The sequence below is a fragment of the Brienomyrus brachyistius genome, chromosome 4 (genome assembly GCF_023856365.1).
Source record: "Brienomyrus brachyistius isolate T26 chromosome 4, BBRACH_0.4, whole genome shotgun sequence".
NCBI classification, from domain to species: domain Eukaryota; kingdom Metazoa; phylum Chordata; class Actinopteri; order Osteoglossiformes; family Mormyridae; genus Brienomyrus; species Brienomyrus brachyistius.
In genome coordinates, this window is record NC_064536.1 from 26,542,529 (window position 1) to 26,558,725 (window position 16,197).

Below are 16,197 nucleotides of genomic sequence, written 5' to 3' on the forward strand. Positions count from 1 at the left end.
TGATTGGCCCATTTCTCTCTATTCCCTCACCTGATTGGCCCATTTCTCTCTATTCCCTCACCTGATTGGCCCATTTCTCTATGTACCCTTTATCTGCTTTGCCGATTTCTCTACCTTCACCTGTATGGCCCATTCCTCCCTGTTATCTCATCAGGTGTTTGCCATTTCTCCTATGCTGTGTGTGTTTGCTGTGTCACGCCATACCAGTCAGAAGATTACATGTCAGAGGTGTGTAAACAATGCATGCATTGGATTCTGTTGAGTTACAACTTCCCGTTTTAATTATGATGCATTTCTTGGCACGGACACTTGCTGCGTTTGCTTTCCAAGCTGAGAACATACTGGTGTGTGTGATGGGACATGTTCGTTTGTGTTTTCTGCCAGCATTTGTCCTTCAGCTTTGTTGAGCAAGTTTGCTTGTCTGTGTTTTTGTGTATATGTATGATGAGAAAAGACCCAAAACAATAAGTCCAAGCCCTGGTGATGAAAAGCACCACAGCTGGTACGATATTGCTGTGAAACATCTGACCCCAAGCCATAAGTGACTTAAGCGGCGGCTTGGGGCCCAGTGGCCACCAGGGGGCTCTCTATCTGATCAGCCCATCACAATGGGAAAGAAGGTGACAAATGACAACTAGGTTAATCAAATTTTGCTTAGGGCCCCAAAAAGGACGGGGGGCCAGCCCCGCCTAAGCCCCGCAGATCTGTTTGTTCGTGTGTTGTTTGAGGTTTTAAAGTCTGTTGCATACCCCATGCCTCATGTGAACAAGTTGCTAGACAGGCTGGATAAGGCTGAGTTTTATGTGAAAGTGGAATGCTGGCAGATTCCCACATGGCCAGTGTCTAAGAAAAAAGTGACTATCTCCATTCGATCCAGGGTCAACTGGAATTCTCTACTGTACTGTACGGTTTACATGGGGCACCAGCAACATTTATGCAGCAAAAAGACAGGATAGTTCACCCTCTTGTTGCTAATGCTAATGCCGATGGAGGTCTTTCACGCTCCTATACTATAAGTATTGGACAATTAGCCAGAGAGAGGTTCAGAATTTGACAATGGGCAATGTCTTACTATGGACCTCATGCATGGACCATTCCAAGTTGTTTCCTTGCGATGCCCCTGAGCAAAGCCTGTAACCAGCAATCGCTCCGGGGACTGGCTGACCCCAATTTCTCAGCTGTACATTGCTTTGTCTGCTAAATGTCTTACAGTAAGTCTTACAGTATGGTGGTGTGTATGGTTTATATTATGAGCATGTACGTAGATTACGCCACACACGCGTGTTTGTGTGGTTATCTTCACAGCTCTTCGGCATGCTCTGTTACAAACGGCTTCGAATGCTGCTGCATGTCATCTCTGCTACCCGGCCTGCGATCCAGTACAGATTCCCCCGTTAGAAGATTTATTATTCCCTCTGGGGAAGCAGTGAGGGTGGGGCTACCCAGAGAGGGAAGGGAGGAGACGGGGAACTGGCAAGAGAGAGGAGATTAGTGAGGAATCTCTGCTCACGTTTCCACAAATGTTTTGACTAGACAAGTTAAAACCTCTCTGTCATCAGCACTCACCTGGTGATAATGTGGCCCGATGGGGCCTCCGTGGGCTCGCAGAGAGGGCAGCCTGGTTTGGATGTCCAGAGTCAGACGGAAGAAAGACAGACGCTAGACTCCGGAGCTAATGAAATCGTCCGAAAGGCTATTCACAATGAACGACGGCTGCGAACATTTGCTTCTCGTTTTCGGCGGACGCCACCCGCCGGGGACAAGTTAAAATGTTATTTTTTTGGAAGTCTGAAAGTAAGGGTGACGTCAAGGGTCAATCCTTGCAGGTTATTTACATGCCCTATAACTCAGGCGTTGAGGGCGAGAGCTCAGGTCAGATAGCATGCGATGAACAGGAGAGAGTGGCATCAAAATCACAGAACAAAACAGAAGTGAAAAGGCAGGATATATCGAGGGTCAGAATTCACTTGAGCGTGTTCACTAGGGTCTCACGGAGCTTGAGTGAAAGATGACACATCTGGTTCTAATGAACATACCTGCTAAGTGAGACAGCGGTTCCTGAGCTCGTCTCCGTAACCAGAGAGGCAAGACTGTGGTCAACTCTGAACCCAAGCCAGGCTGCGTTGGCTGGGGCTGCATCTGGTCACCCATTCCAGCCTACATGGTGGCGATCAGAGACAGGAGGTTCACCATACTCTACCGGGTGATGGGTGAACAGATGAGCTTCTAAGAGATGGAATAATATGGCCTGTGCGTCTGGATATCTTTAAATAAGAGTTTATATTAAGGGGTAACCGTCCTTACTCCACTATGACCTACCATAACCCTTATTGATAACATCGTTCCGAAAAGAAATTGTCCACTTTGGCGCCCACTTAGTGGATGCCCACAGACTGCAGTCATTGTGGCTGACATGATTATGGGGCATGTGTATCTATCCAGCGTGTGGAGGAGTAAGGGTAAAAGGGCTGGTGCTGTCACAAAAATGAACTGCTACATACAGGAGTAATGACCGATGTGATGCCAAAATGGACCGACAGTACTGAACTCTCACACACACACACACACACAAATATGCAGTACACAGACATTAGAGAATATTAAATGGTATTAGTACCTTTACCCATTAGTTAGATAACCTGAATATATTTAACTGCATAAATCCCCACAATTTCTGTAATAAGAAAAGCATAAATTTACTATGTCTGCTCTAAAGGGCAGCTGTTTAACATACCTGACTAGACTGCATGCAAAAAGCTTACATATGATTGGATGATTCGTCGCACCCCTAAATACGTAGCATACCACTGGACAACAATCAGATTGACAGACTGGCCACTCCTTCTGTCCTCCAGCTGCTGACACCCCCCCCCCCTTTGTTTCCCCATCGCCGTGGACACAGCCTCGATTATACCGGTTTGAGATACCAGCCCTCAACCTGTAGGTTTCTGCTGTGAAGCCTGGCCAGCTGCCCGCCGCTGCACCCGGGAGGTTTGCAATTAGGCTAAATCGTTCGTCTGAAGCGAGGGCGGGAGAAAGGGGCAGCTAAGCTGGAATAACAACAATCTCACGCCATGCAAGATGGTATCCTTATTCCCCGGTTAATCACCCTAAGCTTACAGAAGGTAATACTGGTTCATGCGTCTTTAAAGTGCCGCTCACATGCTAAATCTGTTCCATTATCTAAAATGAATCTCTTCGCGTGGCACAAGGGACAGAGACGTAAGCCTCCCTGCTCTCGTTTTTACAGTGATAAAGGCATCTATTCACTCCATCCTCCCAGGACTCTAAAAACGATACCATCTCTCGCTCGCTGAGTTGATATCCCTCCTGGGGAGTCTGGGAAGGGGAGGGGGGCCGGGAGTTCAGATTAAAACATCACGCTATTAAGAAATGACCCTCCAGAGTAGAGAATAGTGGGCAGCCAGTATGCCGAGATGTTTCACAGAGGGATGTTGTACAAGAAAATCCTGGTGCTCGGGGGGGTGTCGGTGCTGTGGATCTCGGAAGAAGATAGGTGAAAGTTCAAGGCACAAGGAACAGTGTTTTGGTTACTATGGATACGACTGACATGGCAACAGGAATCCAGACTGGAACACCCACCCTGACGTATAAAGATACCTTGGTTGGCACCTCCTGTGCAATTCTGTGATGCCGCTGTGGTCCATACTTCACATTCCCTCTGGGACAGCTTGTTGCTGGGGAGATGGTAGCCAAATTAGTTCATGGGGGAGCCCACTATGTGTCGTTCCTGGTGGTTTGCTGGGAAATCCCAAAGCCGGACCCCATTTTACAGAGGTATCCGCTACTGGACCTGACCGCACACAGATGGGGCTGGCTGTGCTGGAAGTCGCCACAGGCCCGCGGAAAACATGCAATTAACAGGGAGGGCGGTCCTCCGAAAAACACGCAGTGACCACATCCACGGATGGGAGACTGTATGCTGGGCTCACCGAAAAAAATCCTGGCTAGGAGCAAACCTACAGCACCTTCTGAGATGCTCAAAGGAAAATTGAAGCATTTGGATGACATGGGGAAAAAAATTACTTCAGGCAAAGAGCGGGACACTAAAAAATTAGGCCCCCTGCTTCTGCGAGGGGAAGTATCTCCCTTTTGGTTCAGGCAATGAGTGGGACACCCAAAGATTAGGGCCCCTGCTTCTGGGAGGGGAAGTATCTCCCTTTTGGTTCAGGCAATGAATGGGACACCCAAAGATTAGGGCCTCTGCTTCTGCTTAGGAAGACATGTACCAAACGAAAACCACTCCTTTCTTAGTTTAAAGTTTGCAAACATTTTAATTACATATAAAAGGAAATTGTCCAGGCTTCGCTGTGTCATCTGTTATGCATTTTCAAAGCAAACTGTGTGGATATACAGCACTAATTAAGGACCTCGGCGGTCAGCTTGCATTCAGAAATACACGCCTGCACTGGCTGTCATGTTTCTCAGCGGGGAAGATTTGCACAGTACATGTGATAATCGTTACGGACTAAATTTAATCTGGGAAAAGACTCACAAGCTTTAAAATAATAATTATGCATTTACTAATTTGTATAAACCATCAGTTTCTTGATTATATATTTTTTTGTCTATTTTTAAATCATGGATTCGTATTTGGCCTGTGTATGCAATTCAAAATGAACTTTATTGTCATTGGGCACACACACAGCAAAATTCTTCACGTATCCCTGCATGCACCTCTGCGATCTGGGAGCATGTCCGTGTGCGAGTCCGTATCACCGTGAGCTGGAATGGCCCGGAAATCTCCCGGCAACCAGCAGGAGCCCATAGAAAGTCGCTGACAGCTCCCGCATTGAAAGTCGCGGCCCAGGCCAGCAAGGCCCCAATCCAGGAAAACCCCCGCCCCCCCCCCCTCCCCGGGGGCTGGCCCTAGGGAGCAGGCCCCGCGTGGGGACGCCCCGGGGAGCCTGCTCTCCCAGTGCCGGCTTTTGTAGATCAGTCAGCGGCTCTTTGTGGGCCAATGCCGTGGCCGCGGACGGCCTTAATTACCGAATCGTCCCAGAAAGGCCCATGAAGGCAGAATGAGAGGCGAGCGAAGAGCCGCTGTGAGAACGGCAATTCCGCTTTGAGCGGCCTGGCCTTCACGGTTTACATTAAAAAAGCGCAATTATAATTAACGGGGCGAGCGGCTCGGCATGCAAGGCTTTCATTAGTGTGCGTGGGAACATCGAGGCCAGGAGGGAGCGCGGGATTCTGGGAGATCAGCAGCCAGGGGCCCGGTGAATGCACACGGAGATATGACTAAACACACACACACACACTCAAATATACCAATACACATGTCGACACACACAAACACACACACACACACCACACACACACACACACAGTCGTGTAAACATATCTTTATGGGTTACATTCATTTCTATGGGAAAAATGCTAACGCTAACTATGACAACTTTAACCCCCACCCAGCCTTAACCATAACCATAAGTAACCAAACAAAATACAAGAGTTGTTGCATTTTTGTTTTTTTCATTGCAGTCACGGATTTTTATAAAGGTAAAAAAAAGCCCGGCTATTCATCACATTGTGGGGACATTTGGTCCCCACAAGGTAAGGTATACCTGAACCACACACACATGCACACACAAACACACCCACACAAATACATGAAACACCCTAATATATCAATACACACACAGAAACACACATAACCGAAACACTTGAGTATCAAACATTGCTGTGGGCAGTTTACCCCCCCCAGCCCCCCCACCTGCACAGTTATTCACCACTAAACCTCCCTGACAGTAGCTGTCTAATCAGCAGGTGGCGTAGTGTTTAAGGAAGTGGAGGCAAGGGGCCTTGGTTTAAGATAACCAGCTACTACTTCAGTCCCATCCAGCCCCAACAAGGCATGAAAAATAAATTATGACAAGAAAAAAAAAATCACATTTTAAATAGGCATTTTAATAAGCAATGCTAACAACTAAACCACAGTATTATAATACAAAGAGTATGGACATTCTGAAAAATTCAGTTTTAAGAACGATACAACATGTTTTTTTTTAATGAATATATAGAATGGAAAATACAGCACATGCGAGAGAACTTCAAGGAAGTACACGGCTACCGAAACACTCCTTAAAAACAAAATAAAATAAATCTACTGATGTTTAAATGGTGTGTAGGATATACAGGATGCCCAACACTGAACAAAAATCCATGTAAATATGGCAGCAGCTGAAGTGAAATAAAATGCTACAGGATCTAGAGGTTAGGTTTTTGAGGACAAAACAAACACAGGGAAAGTGTTTGATTGGCCATCACAGGCATTCCTGCATCGGAGGCCGCAGTCCACAGTATACCCTCTAGCACCTTATCTCAACATCACTGATCCCATATTGGAGTTTGGATACACCAAGATTAAGGGATACGCAGTGGTGCTGAGGATGTCGGACCGTCAGAACCACTGGGACAGGGACGGTGTGGAACAGTTTATTTAATTTCCCGGGGTTCAATGCTGAAATCCCTCCTTCAGTGGAGGGGAAGGCAAGTGCTACGCTTCGGTCTCGCCGTGGACGTTCTCCATGTGCACCTTGAGGTAGTCGTTGCGCGTGAACTTCTTGTGGCAGAGCTGGCATTCCGCCATGGGCCGGTTGGGGTTGTGGGTCAGCTTGTGGCGAATCAGCATCTTCTTCAGGCTGAAGGACAGGTCGCACACCTGCAGGGGGAGCTGTTGTTATCTCTGACACCTGCCTGCCTTACACCTTGGTCTACAACAGTGTTTCCCAACCCAGTCCTCGGGGGACCACGGACAGTCCACGTTTTTGCTTCCTCTCAGCTCCCAGCGCACCTGTACCAGGTATTCGGTGTTCCTGATTGGCTGGGAGCTGGGACGGAGCAAAAACGTGGACTATCCGGGGTTCCCCGAGGACTGGGTTGTGAAACACTGGTCTACTATACGACAGGGGTGATATTCGGGTGGGGGGGGGGGGGCGGGGGGTCTGGGATATTTTGAGTAGTAACATTCACTGATGAAAAACAGAGACGTTAGTGGTACTCAGGCCATAATGTCATGTGACACGGGGCAGATCATTACCATGAAAGTCATGAAATCTGCAGTACTGATGTAGTCCCCTAAAAGTTGTTGCGGAGATGCAGAACAGTGTGATCCGCGTCGCAATGGAAGCAGCGTGAGACCCCTCAGGGCAACGGACCCTGGAAGCTTCTGTTTTGGCCGAAACACCCCCCCCCCCCCATGCTGCAGACACTGCGTTTCCACGTGGCTCACAAGTAAATAAAATCCTACTGAACAAGCTGCTTAAAAACATACAAATCATCCCTTTTATGAGCGTTGATCCTCTTCCAGGTGGCACAGCGACCGCCCGGGCCGTGATGAATTATCTCCGCCATGCCCCCCCCCCCGCTAATCATCTTAAGCTGCCCCATCTGGGAAGGGAGGGCTCGCCCGTGGCATTTACCAGGGCCTATAACAGGCCTGCAGAATGTGCCCGTGGATGCAGCCAGTGGAGTTAAAGCTCTGGGCCTTTAGGAGGCGCAACTCGGAGGTCTGGGCAACAACTGTAAGCTCGCTGTGTTTCCAGCTTGCAGACATAAATCACATGGCAGGCCCCTTTCCAGCGGCAGCCTGTCTAAAACCATTTTAAAAAATGGCTACATAAAAATGAAGACCTTTTGCATCCGCAGTAGTTTGTAAGGGACATTCCCCGGCTGCATCCTCTCTGTTTTCGGGATTCCTCTACCTTCACGATGGCCTCGAATTCACAGTACGCCTCATGGAACGCCCGGGCTGTCGCATCCGGTGGCAGATCCCAGGAATGCGCCACTTTCAAAGATGACGCGGTCCGCAAAACACTGGAGGCCAAACCCGAGCAGGAGATCAGGCAGTGTGGCGGCTCTGTGGCCACTCTGTCCGCCAGCGTCGGAAGGTTGTGGGTTTGGTACTACAGCCAAGCCCAACCAAAAAAATAAAGCCACTTCTGTGCTTTTCTTCCAGAAGCTGCAGCGATGTATTATGGGTACTGGGGGTCCTGTTAAGAGGTCCCATGTTTGAGGGTTATATTGTTTATGGACTCGCAAACTGGATCGGGTTGAATCCTCAAGTAAAACTGCTTGACTTTGTATACTAATTTCAATACTAATTAAAGAGTCCACGGTATTGTCATAATTTAGACGAGTCTTACTAATGAGAAAAGCTGTATCACCTTTAAGGAAACATGCTTTATATGACTAATAAAGCATATCTGAGGCACAGTGCAATACAGGTGCTTTATAGCTCATAGAAACCATGTCACATTTAACTGTGTGTGACTCACTTTAGCTAGAAAAGACGCGTCACATTCTGAAAGGTCCAGGAAAAGACCCAATTTATTCATCCTGGGATTCAAGCAGCCTTTAAATGGGAATTGCTCACAACATTCATGGTGGGGCGGGGGGATGTCTTCAATTCTTCTTTGTGCGACATTGGAAAAATTTGCGGCCTTGTTCTGGAGCCGCAGTGACAGGATTGGTTTGGACAGTGCCGCACATGGGCTGTTTTCTATAACATCTCTGCGACGCTGCCCGTTCCGCATGACATGAATTAAGACGTGCGATCAAGTGGACAAAGCCAGGTGAGTGACTCAACTCACCCTCTTTTGGTGCCTAAAATAGGTTTAGGTGGCCGTAAGAGAAAAGCCAGAGGGTTAGGGGTTAGGGGTCAGGGGTCAGACTTACGTCACACTGGAAGGGTTTCTCGCCGGTGTGCGTCCTCATGTGCTCGTCCAGGCCTCGCTTCTGGCTGAAGGCCTTGTTGCACTCAATGCACTTGTAGGGTTTCTCCTGGAAGGACACATGGGAGAGCATCAGTGAGACTGCAGCTCGTTAGATCGGCCTGGTGCAGAGGCGAGTCCGAAGGGATCCGCATAAATCCGTACGGCCCAAAAACACAAAACGAAACACAGAGCATGTTTGTGAGGCGTTATTTTACCCCAAAGCTTCATGTCAGCTTTCTCTCTTAATGGCTTATGTGTGGGTATCAGAATGATCTAGAGCAGGCCTCCACGCAAGTCTGATTTAAACACATCCATCCACTCACCCATCTTCTAACCATTTATCCTGGTCAAGGTCATGGGGGAGATTTAAACAAACTTAACCGAATTTAAACAAAGTAAAGAAGATCCTGGCCAAATGAAAGGATGTTCTGACAGGTTTAAATGGATAAAGAGCAAGCCTGGGGCGGAACCCAGGAGGCCCGTTGGAAGAGACGGGGATGAGGTAGCATGAGAATGCGAGTAAAAGGCAGCACCATATCCTCCCATAGGTATAGAGATGGGAGATGGGGGGTGAGCATCCACATCGCTGTCCCCACACCTGGAGGGCATTTAAGCACTCAAAGCAGGCCAGCCTCCCCCCCCCATCCGCCTCCTCCCTGGCCGCGCTGAGACGTAAAAGCCCTGAAATCAGAGACGGCAACAAAACCCATCAAACTAAACGCAGAGGGACGACTGGGAGAAGGCAGCATGCAGACAAGGCATGAGAAACACATGGGCCTTTAACACGGGATGTGGGACAGGGAGATGGACGGGGACTTCAGAGGACATGCATGCATTAGGGGTGGCGCACACTAGCCGGATAGAATTTACTAAGTGCCCCACGACAGCGAGGAGCAGGCTTACCAGCTGGATCATGCACGAGTTTGGGAGTTGGGGAGCTGATTCCTCCCCAAACGTTATACTGACATTTCAATCTTTCGTCTTTCACACTCAAATGGAAGTCTTAGCCAACAACCGTTATCGTTGCATAACAGCCTGTTGTTTCTACTTGTTAATGTTCCATGTAAAATGTTTGTGTATGAGCAGTTTGTTGTCAGCATATGCATTCAGTTTTGCGAATACAGATTGCTGCTTGTTGCAAACCATTCCCTGCTCCTGTGGTTTTATTAATGATGTCATCTGTGATTAGGCAACTCAACTGTAATGACATAACTGTCAACTTCAAACAATCTGAAGTCGTGCAACCCCTAGCACGCACACACACACACGCACGCACGCACACACACACACACACACACACAAAATTCTGTCCATACAGGTGTTACTGTCCTGATCCTGTTCATACAAGTGTCTCTGTACTGATCCCTTCTATACAGCTATCTTTGTATTGAAACCACGGACACTGTTGCCAAGGAGAATCTCACCCACGCCAGACAGTATGACAATAAGTGGAGACAGCCTGTCACCCCACCCCATGTAGCCTGCCGGGCCCTGTTAGCAGTCAGGGGGCCAAGGGTGGGCACAGGAAGACGTTCTGGGGAGGTGAGGTGCCAGGACTGGGATGGCATTTGAGGAAAAGGGGATGGATGGCAGGGAAGATGGGGACACACCCATCTGCTGGAAACCACATACACAGACAGTCTTTGGGCAAATTACACTACTCCATAAGATACTCAGCCATATAAATGAGTGAAAGATCAAGTATTGATTCCATATAGAAGCCAGCACTGTGAGTACTCATGAGTACTGTTCATGGGCAGCCTGGTGCATGGTCTGGTCCAGCCTCCTGGAATCCAGCCTTTAGGGCCTCCCAGCCCGGTCCAAATCTGCTAGGCTTCCTTCTAGCGCCTGTTTACCAAATCTCCAGCAGTAAGGTCGGGATCCTCAAGACACCAGGGTCAGAGACCAAGCCCCCCCCCACTGTTGAACCCCTGGAACCAGTCCGCTCGAGTTTCCTGGGTAAAACAAACAAATAAAAAGCCAGCGTTTAATCCCTCAGTCGACACGTTTCCTCGGAGGGGTCCATATAGCAAACAAATTGGGAATCGTATGGCTTTATTTACACAAATGACGACCCAGGCTGCCGCAGAATCTGCCTGAAAAGATTCCAGCTCCTGCAGGGCCTCTCATTTCCCATCTTTCCTTCTGGAAATTTCCATACAAAAATAGGGTGACTGGAGCCTTGCTATGTAGGGTCTGGAACCACCTACGAGTCAAATGTTAGCATCTTGATGCGTTTTAACTCACGGCCTCCAAACAGCACTTCCAGTCATTGTCCCACTATCCCTCCCAACTTCATCGGAATGTTACGGGTAATTTTTCACTCCTCCTGCGCCCCTCATGGTTGGCTGACCCCAAGAAGCTGCTGGCCAGTTTCTAAGGATGCCACCAACACCCCAAACCCCCACCCCCCCCAATCGCAAAGTGATTTGAGTCCCGCAGCTGGTCCATCTAAAGGAAGTCCTCTGGACTGGCATCCCGCTGAAGCAGAGGGCACAGCAGCAGGGGCTGTGGCAGGGAACCTCACAATGGGAAGTCGGTGTCGGAGTTAGATCAGATAAAATGCCGCGACTCCCCACCCCCTAAGCTAGCCCACCATTCCTGATCTGATCGATAAGAACCCGCTAGCTCATTTGTTTGGGTGGTCTAGCCCAGTAGGCTAGTGGGCACGCCAGGAGAGTCTGTGGGATGCTGGGAAGGCTGGCTTTCATTTGCGGGCTCATGGGAGGCGTGTTCCGGACCCCAAAACCGAAAAAGCAGCCAGACAAGCGCCCGACCACCCTGCCTGGTATGGGGCTGGGCTTGTGTTCCAGGGAGGTACACATGGATGTCTCCGATGATGCCGCTTGTAAATTGGGCCTTCTGGAAACTTCCAGGATCTTCCTGAGAGTTACCTTCATCTTTCTCCATAAAACATACACGTATCGCTGAGAATGCTCTGGGGTGGCTTGTCTTGGCCTGGGGAGAGGGGAAATCCTGGCTAACGGAGCGAGCATCCCTGAGGTCCCAAATCAACCAATCAGCCCTTACTGCCCTTACTCTTACTGCCGCCTCTAGCCAGCTCACGCTAATGACCTTCAGTGAGGCCCCACCCCCTCCAGTGAGGCCCCACCCCCTCTGGCGAGGCAGCGCCCTCCAACTATCTCTTCCTCAGGAATTCGTACAGTGAATGTATTCCATAACCGCAGGTCAGCCTGGTGCCAACAGAAGCCTGCGAACGCCCTACCTTCTCCACCTTCTTCCAAGCAGACGGCAGCCCCTAGGGCATCCTGGGAAGTACCCAGGAAGGTGTAGCACACAAACAGACTCACGCTCCTGAAACTCACCTGTGTTTTGACACGCGACTTGATCGGCGGGATTTCCCTACATACGGGGTGTGAAGGCAGGAGGAGTGGGGGAGGGGGGGCAACTGTGCTTGGCTTATGCTCAGCTCGCCGATGGGATAAGGACACAGAAAAGCCACAGCCAATAGTGATTCATGGTGGGCACAAGAGCGGACAGATTAAAGCTATCCTAAACAGCAACGCAAATACAGACAAAACCAATAAAAAGTCAACAAAAACTAAACTAAATAAAATAGCACCATCTCCCTCCTATAGGGCTGGGAAGCTGCTGTTGCATTGTGGGGCCAGATGGTGGCGTTGTTGGGTATCACCCAAAAAGCTGCTCCCATGCTCTTGGGGACACAGCTTCCTTTACCGGCACGGGCTGAAGCCCCCAGCTGCTCTGTCAGTGTGTTACAACCCATTGAGAGCGATTATCTCAGGCAGCCAATCATAACCGAGCTCCTAGGCATTATGACCAGTGATGGAACGTTTAGAGTATAATTCTAGTCGAGAGGTCTCTACTAAACCCATATTATGGAGTCCACATTAAACCCAGAACCAAAACCAAGAGCATTGGTTCTCAGTAGGTTTAGGCTCAGAACCCATATTTTCATTTCACAACCCAAATTAAAAAATGTAACCAAATTTGTTTCACAAAAAACAGTAAATGGAACATACTGCAAGCACAGCAGCACAAAGCCTTCATGCACTGTTAAAAAACAAAGTCTGAGATTAGAAGAAAAAAATATTTGTTTTTAACCACAAACTAAGAAACAGGGACGTCGACCTCCTCTGACGTGATGAGTGTTAATTTGTTAATGATGGTGTAAATGGAGGAGAGTAACTCTCCATCGCTGTCATTACACGTTTTCACCCGCAAAAATAAAATCGCATCAACAATGGAGAGAGAGAAAGAGGGGAGGAATCTTAGCGGAGCTTGTTATGAATGTGACTCTAGAGGGGGGGGGGGGGGATTACGACAGCACGCGTGCTAAAGTGTGCGGGGCGTCTGTCAGGAATGTAACGCCTCTCCAGGGCGTGATGGACCGCAGATGCTCGACGTCCTTTCATGCACGATGACCCTTTCGGCTGACATAAAGAACATTCCAGAAAGAGAAAGCTCTGGAGAGGACACTCGGGCATCCTTTAAACCTGCCTTTGGATAGCAAGTGAGGCATGACTGGCTGTGGGCCCAGAAAGGGCTTTAAGACAACTGCCATCAAAATGGCTGCTTGTGGTCATGTGGGGGGGGGGGCAAGATTATGGATGGGGCAAACAGCTATTGGCTGGAGGCCAAGTCACTCCAGCGTGTGGATGTTTATGGGGGTGGGGCTTCACTTACCCGGGTGTGAGTGCGAATGTGCATCTTCAGCCCGTCGTTCTTGCTGAAGGCCTTGTCGCAGTAGGGGCACTGGTACGGCCGCTCACCTGGAAGTGAGAAAGGGGGCGGGTCAAGGGGCGGAGACAGAGTACACATATGCTCCAAACTTACGATGAGGTTATGTCGCGATTAGCCCATCGTAAGTGGAAAATGTTATCAGCTGAATGTGATATGATAAACGATAATAAATAACTACTATCACTGAATAAGTAAATATCTAATAAAAAATACCTAACTAAAAACTAGTAAATGAAAATAAAATAAAGTTTATTTGGCTAATTACAGAGAAAAAAAAAACGTTATGTTGTTAAACAGCATAAGTGATGATTACGCTCGCGATCGTTACAGAGCCCGGAAGCGTAGACGCGCGGATTCCACCACCACCCCCTTCAGTATGAAGTATCACATGGCGTATCGCTATCCTGGAAACGGATCAGAATTCGAAATACGACTGTGCACGACTATACATTGCATCAATGTACATTTTATTTATTACAATGCCATGCTGCTGCGACTTTTCTGTCTTGATTCTTTTGCACGATGTCTCGTCGTGTCCCATCTTGTTTTTCATTTTTAATTCTTTTTTTGCACTAGTATCTGTACACTGCAGACCCTGGGTTTCACCATTCCGTTCCCCCTTATAATTTATATGGCTGAGATGACAATAAAGTTCACTTTGACGTTGACTTGAAATATCCTAAGTCAGATCATCTCAGAGCGAGGAGCATCTGTTAAGACAGACCCAGGTGAAGCAAGAAGCCCAGTGCTGTTTATGTATGCCTTACCCAATTACTCAATTACTCAATTTCCCAATTACCCCAGAGGTCAGAGCGCAGCATGGCAGACACCATAACAGCGGGCTGCTTGCCTTACAGGCCCAGTGGAGATAAGCGGAGCTTTAGTAATAATAAACACTAATCATGCTAATAAAAACATTACTAACGGGGCCTGTGGCTCATTCCGGGCCTGACGGCAGCCGCCGAACCAGCTCCAGGTCTCACACCCATTTCCTCTCGGCCGTGTGGGGGGTGGGCTCCAGGCCCCGATATCGTCCAGGGGTGGGGGATCAAAGAGGGGCTCAGAGATGCTATCAGCGGCAGCCGGATTGCTGGCGAGCAGTGATGGGGCCGTCAGTCAGGGGCCCGCCACAATGTGGATTCGTTTACCCCCCCCGGAGGAGCGTATTAGCGGCAAAAAACAAAAAAGCGCAGGGCCGTGTTCAATCAACCGGGTGTAGGGTGGCAGCGCTTGTATGCGGCCGGTCTTGCCCAGACATTCCATGGGGGGGTGGGGGGGGCTCGATGTCTCCGCCTCAGCATGGATGGCGCCCCCTGCTGGTATCCGTCGCCTCCTCTGTGAAGGGGAGGAGATACGCCCCGCTCCCACACCCCCCCAGGGTTCAGCCTCAATCGGCCCGCTGGTTTGAATTACAGCCGTCTGCACGCGGCCAAAGCAAACCATAGAGACGGGATGACTGTGCAGCTAAAACCCGCCCCCTTTACGCTGACACGTCCAATCAGCAGTCGGCTGACATGCTCCGCATGCGGCCGACAGGTGACAAGCCTGCTTTCAAACACGGCCACAAGCGGTCCTAGCCGGGGGGGGGGGGGCGGGCTTGTGTGTGGAGATGGGGCATTGAAAGTGATCTGTTCCCCTTTTACTGTTAATCTTCCAGCCGCTGCAATGTTCATTTTGTTAGTTGCGTTTTTCCATTTTAGTTATTTAGTGTCTTTATCCAAAGCGACATGCATTTGAGAGAGTTGGATCCGACAGTCCCTAGAGTTACTGGGGTATAAGGGCCTTGCTGAAGGGCCTTGAGAAGTGACATCGCTCCAAAGACCATGGAATCTGAACAGACATCCCAACCCGCTGAGACACACCGTCCCCTTTTTGAATCATTGATTTTTATAAAAATAACAGATTTATTGAATATGGTCAGCTTCAAGCAAAAATAATAACCAGAACTGAAGTAACTGATACTTGAAAATGGACCTCGCCAAAGAAACTTTCCGGGGGTAAGGAGGGGGGCAATGGTTCGGAGTCGTCGGCACTGCGGCAGTGAAACGCAATTGAGTGTCGCTCACTGGAATTTTACACGGCCGCTACGGAATGCAAGTCTGCGTGCCGCAGTGTAACGGAATGCGGTTTCATATCCTGCGGCATAATGCAACGTAATCTAATCTAATGCGGCGAAGTGCGGCAAAGTGCGGCTCAGCGTAATTCGGGGGGGATTCGGTGCAATTGCACGTGATCCTGGGTAATTCGGCGTAATGCAAGTCGGTCCACTAATGGCTGGTGGAGAATCCCATTATAGCCTGCCAGATGGGTGAATGAGGGAGCCGAGTCGTCATGGCGTGCCTGGTGTGGGTGTGTGTGCGCGTGTGCGTGCATGTGGTAGAGAGAGGAACGTGCCTTAATGAGATGTTGTGTTACGGCTGTTTGGGGGGGTATAAACAGCCCCCCCGACAGATCCTGTTCTCTAATGGGATTAACAGACAGGGTAATTTCACAGAGTTTAGGAGGTGTGAAGTTTGCCATCCTGCAGCAGGGGTTGTGGGGCAGCCTGTTTGAAGCTCCCCCCCACCCCCACAATGGCAGAATTTGTGCCTGGTTTGCAATTGCGGAACGCCCCCTGTTGCTTTTGGGGTGGTACTAGCACGCACATCTTCGCCTGAGGGGGCATTGCAGGGGGCGTGCCCGGTCATGCAAAGCGGTCCAAATACACGCATAACTGATCATGAAACACAGCTGG

At 49.2% G+C, this 16,197-nt stretch overlaps 1 protein-coding gene across 3 annotated transcripts in view; it reads right to left on the minus strand.

Moving 5' to 3' along the window:
- Positions 1–5,910: 5,910 nt before the first annotated feature.
- Positions 5,911–16,197, minus strand: part of prdm5 (PR domain containing 5) — a 36,925-nt gene continuing 26,638 nt past the window's right edge. For all 3 annotated transcript variants that reach the window (XM_049010805.1, XM_049010804.1, XM_049010803.1), the window contains exons 14-16: positions 13,407–13,492; positions 8,701–8,805; positions 5,911–6,685 (exon numbers count right to left, since the gene is read on the minus strand). In XM_049010805.1, coding sequence (XP_048866762.1) covers positions 6,521–6,685; positions 8,701–8,805; positions 13,407–13,492 — 356 coding nt within the window. In that variant the 3' untranslated portion in view covers positions 5,911–6,520. The remainder of the gene's footprint in view (positions 6,686–8,700; positions 8,806–13,406; positions 13,493–16,197) is intronic.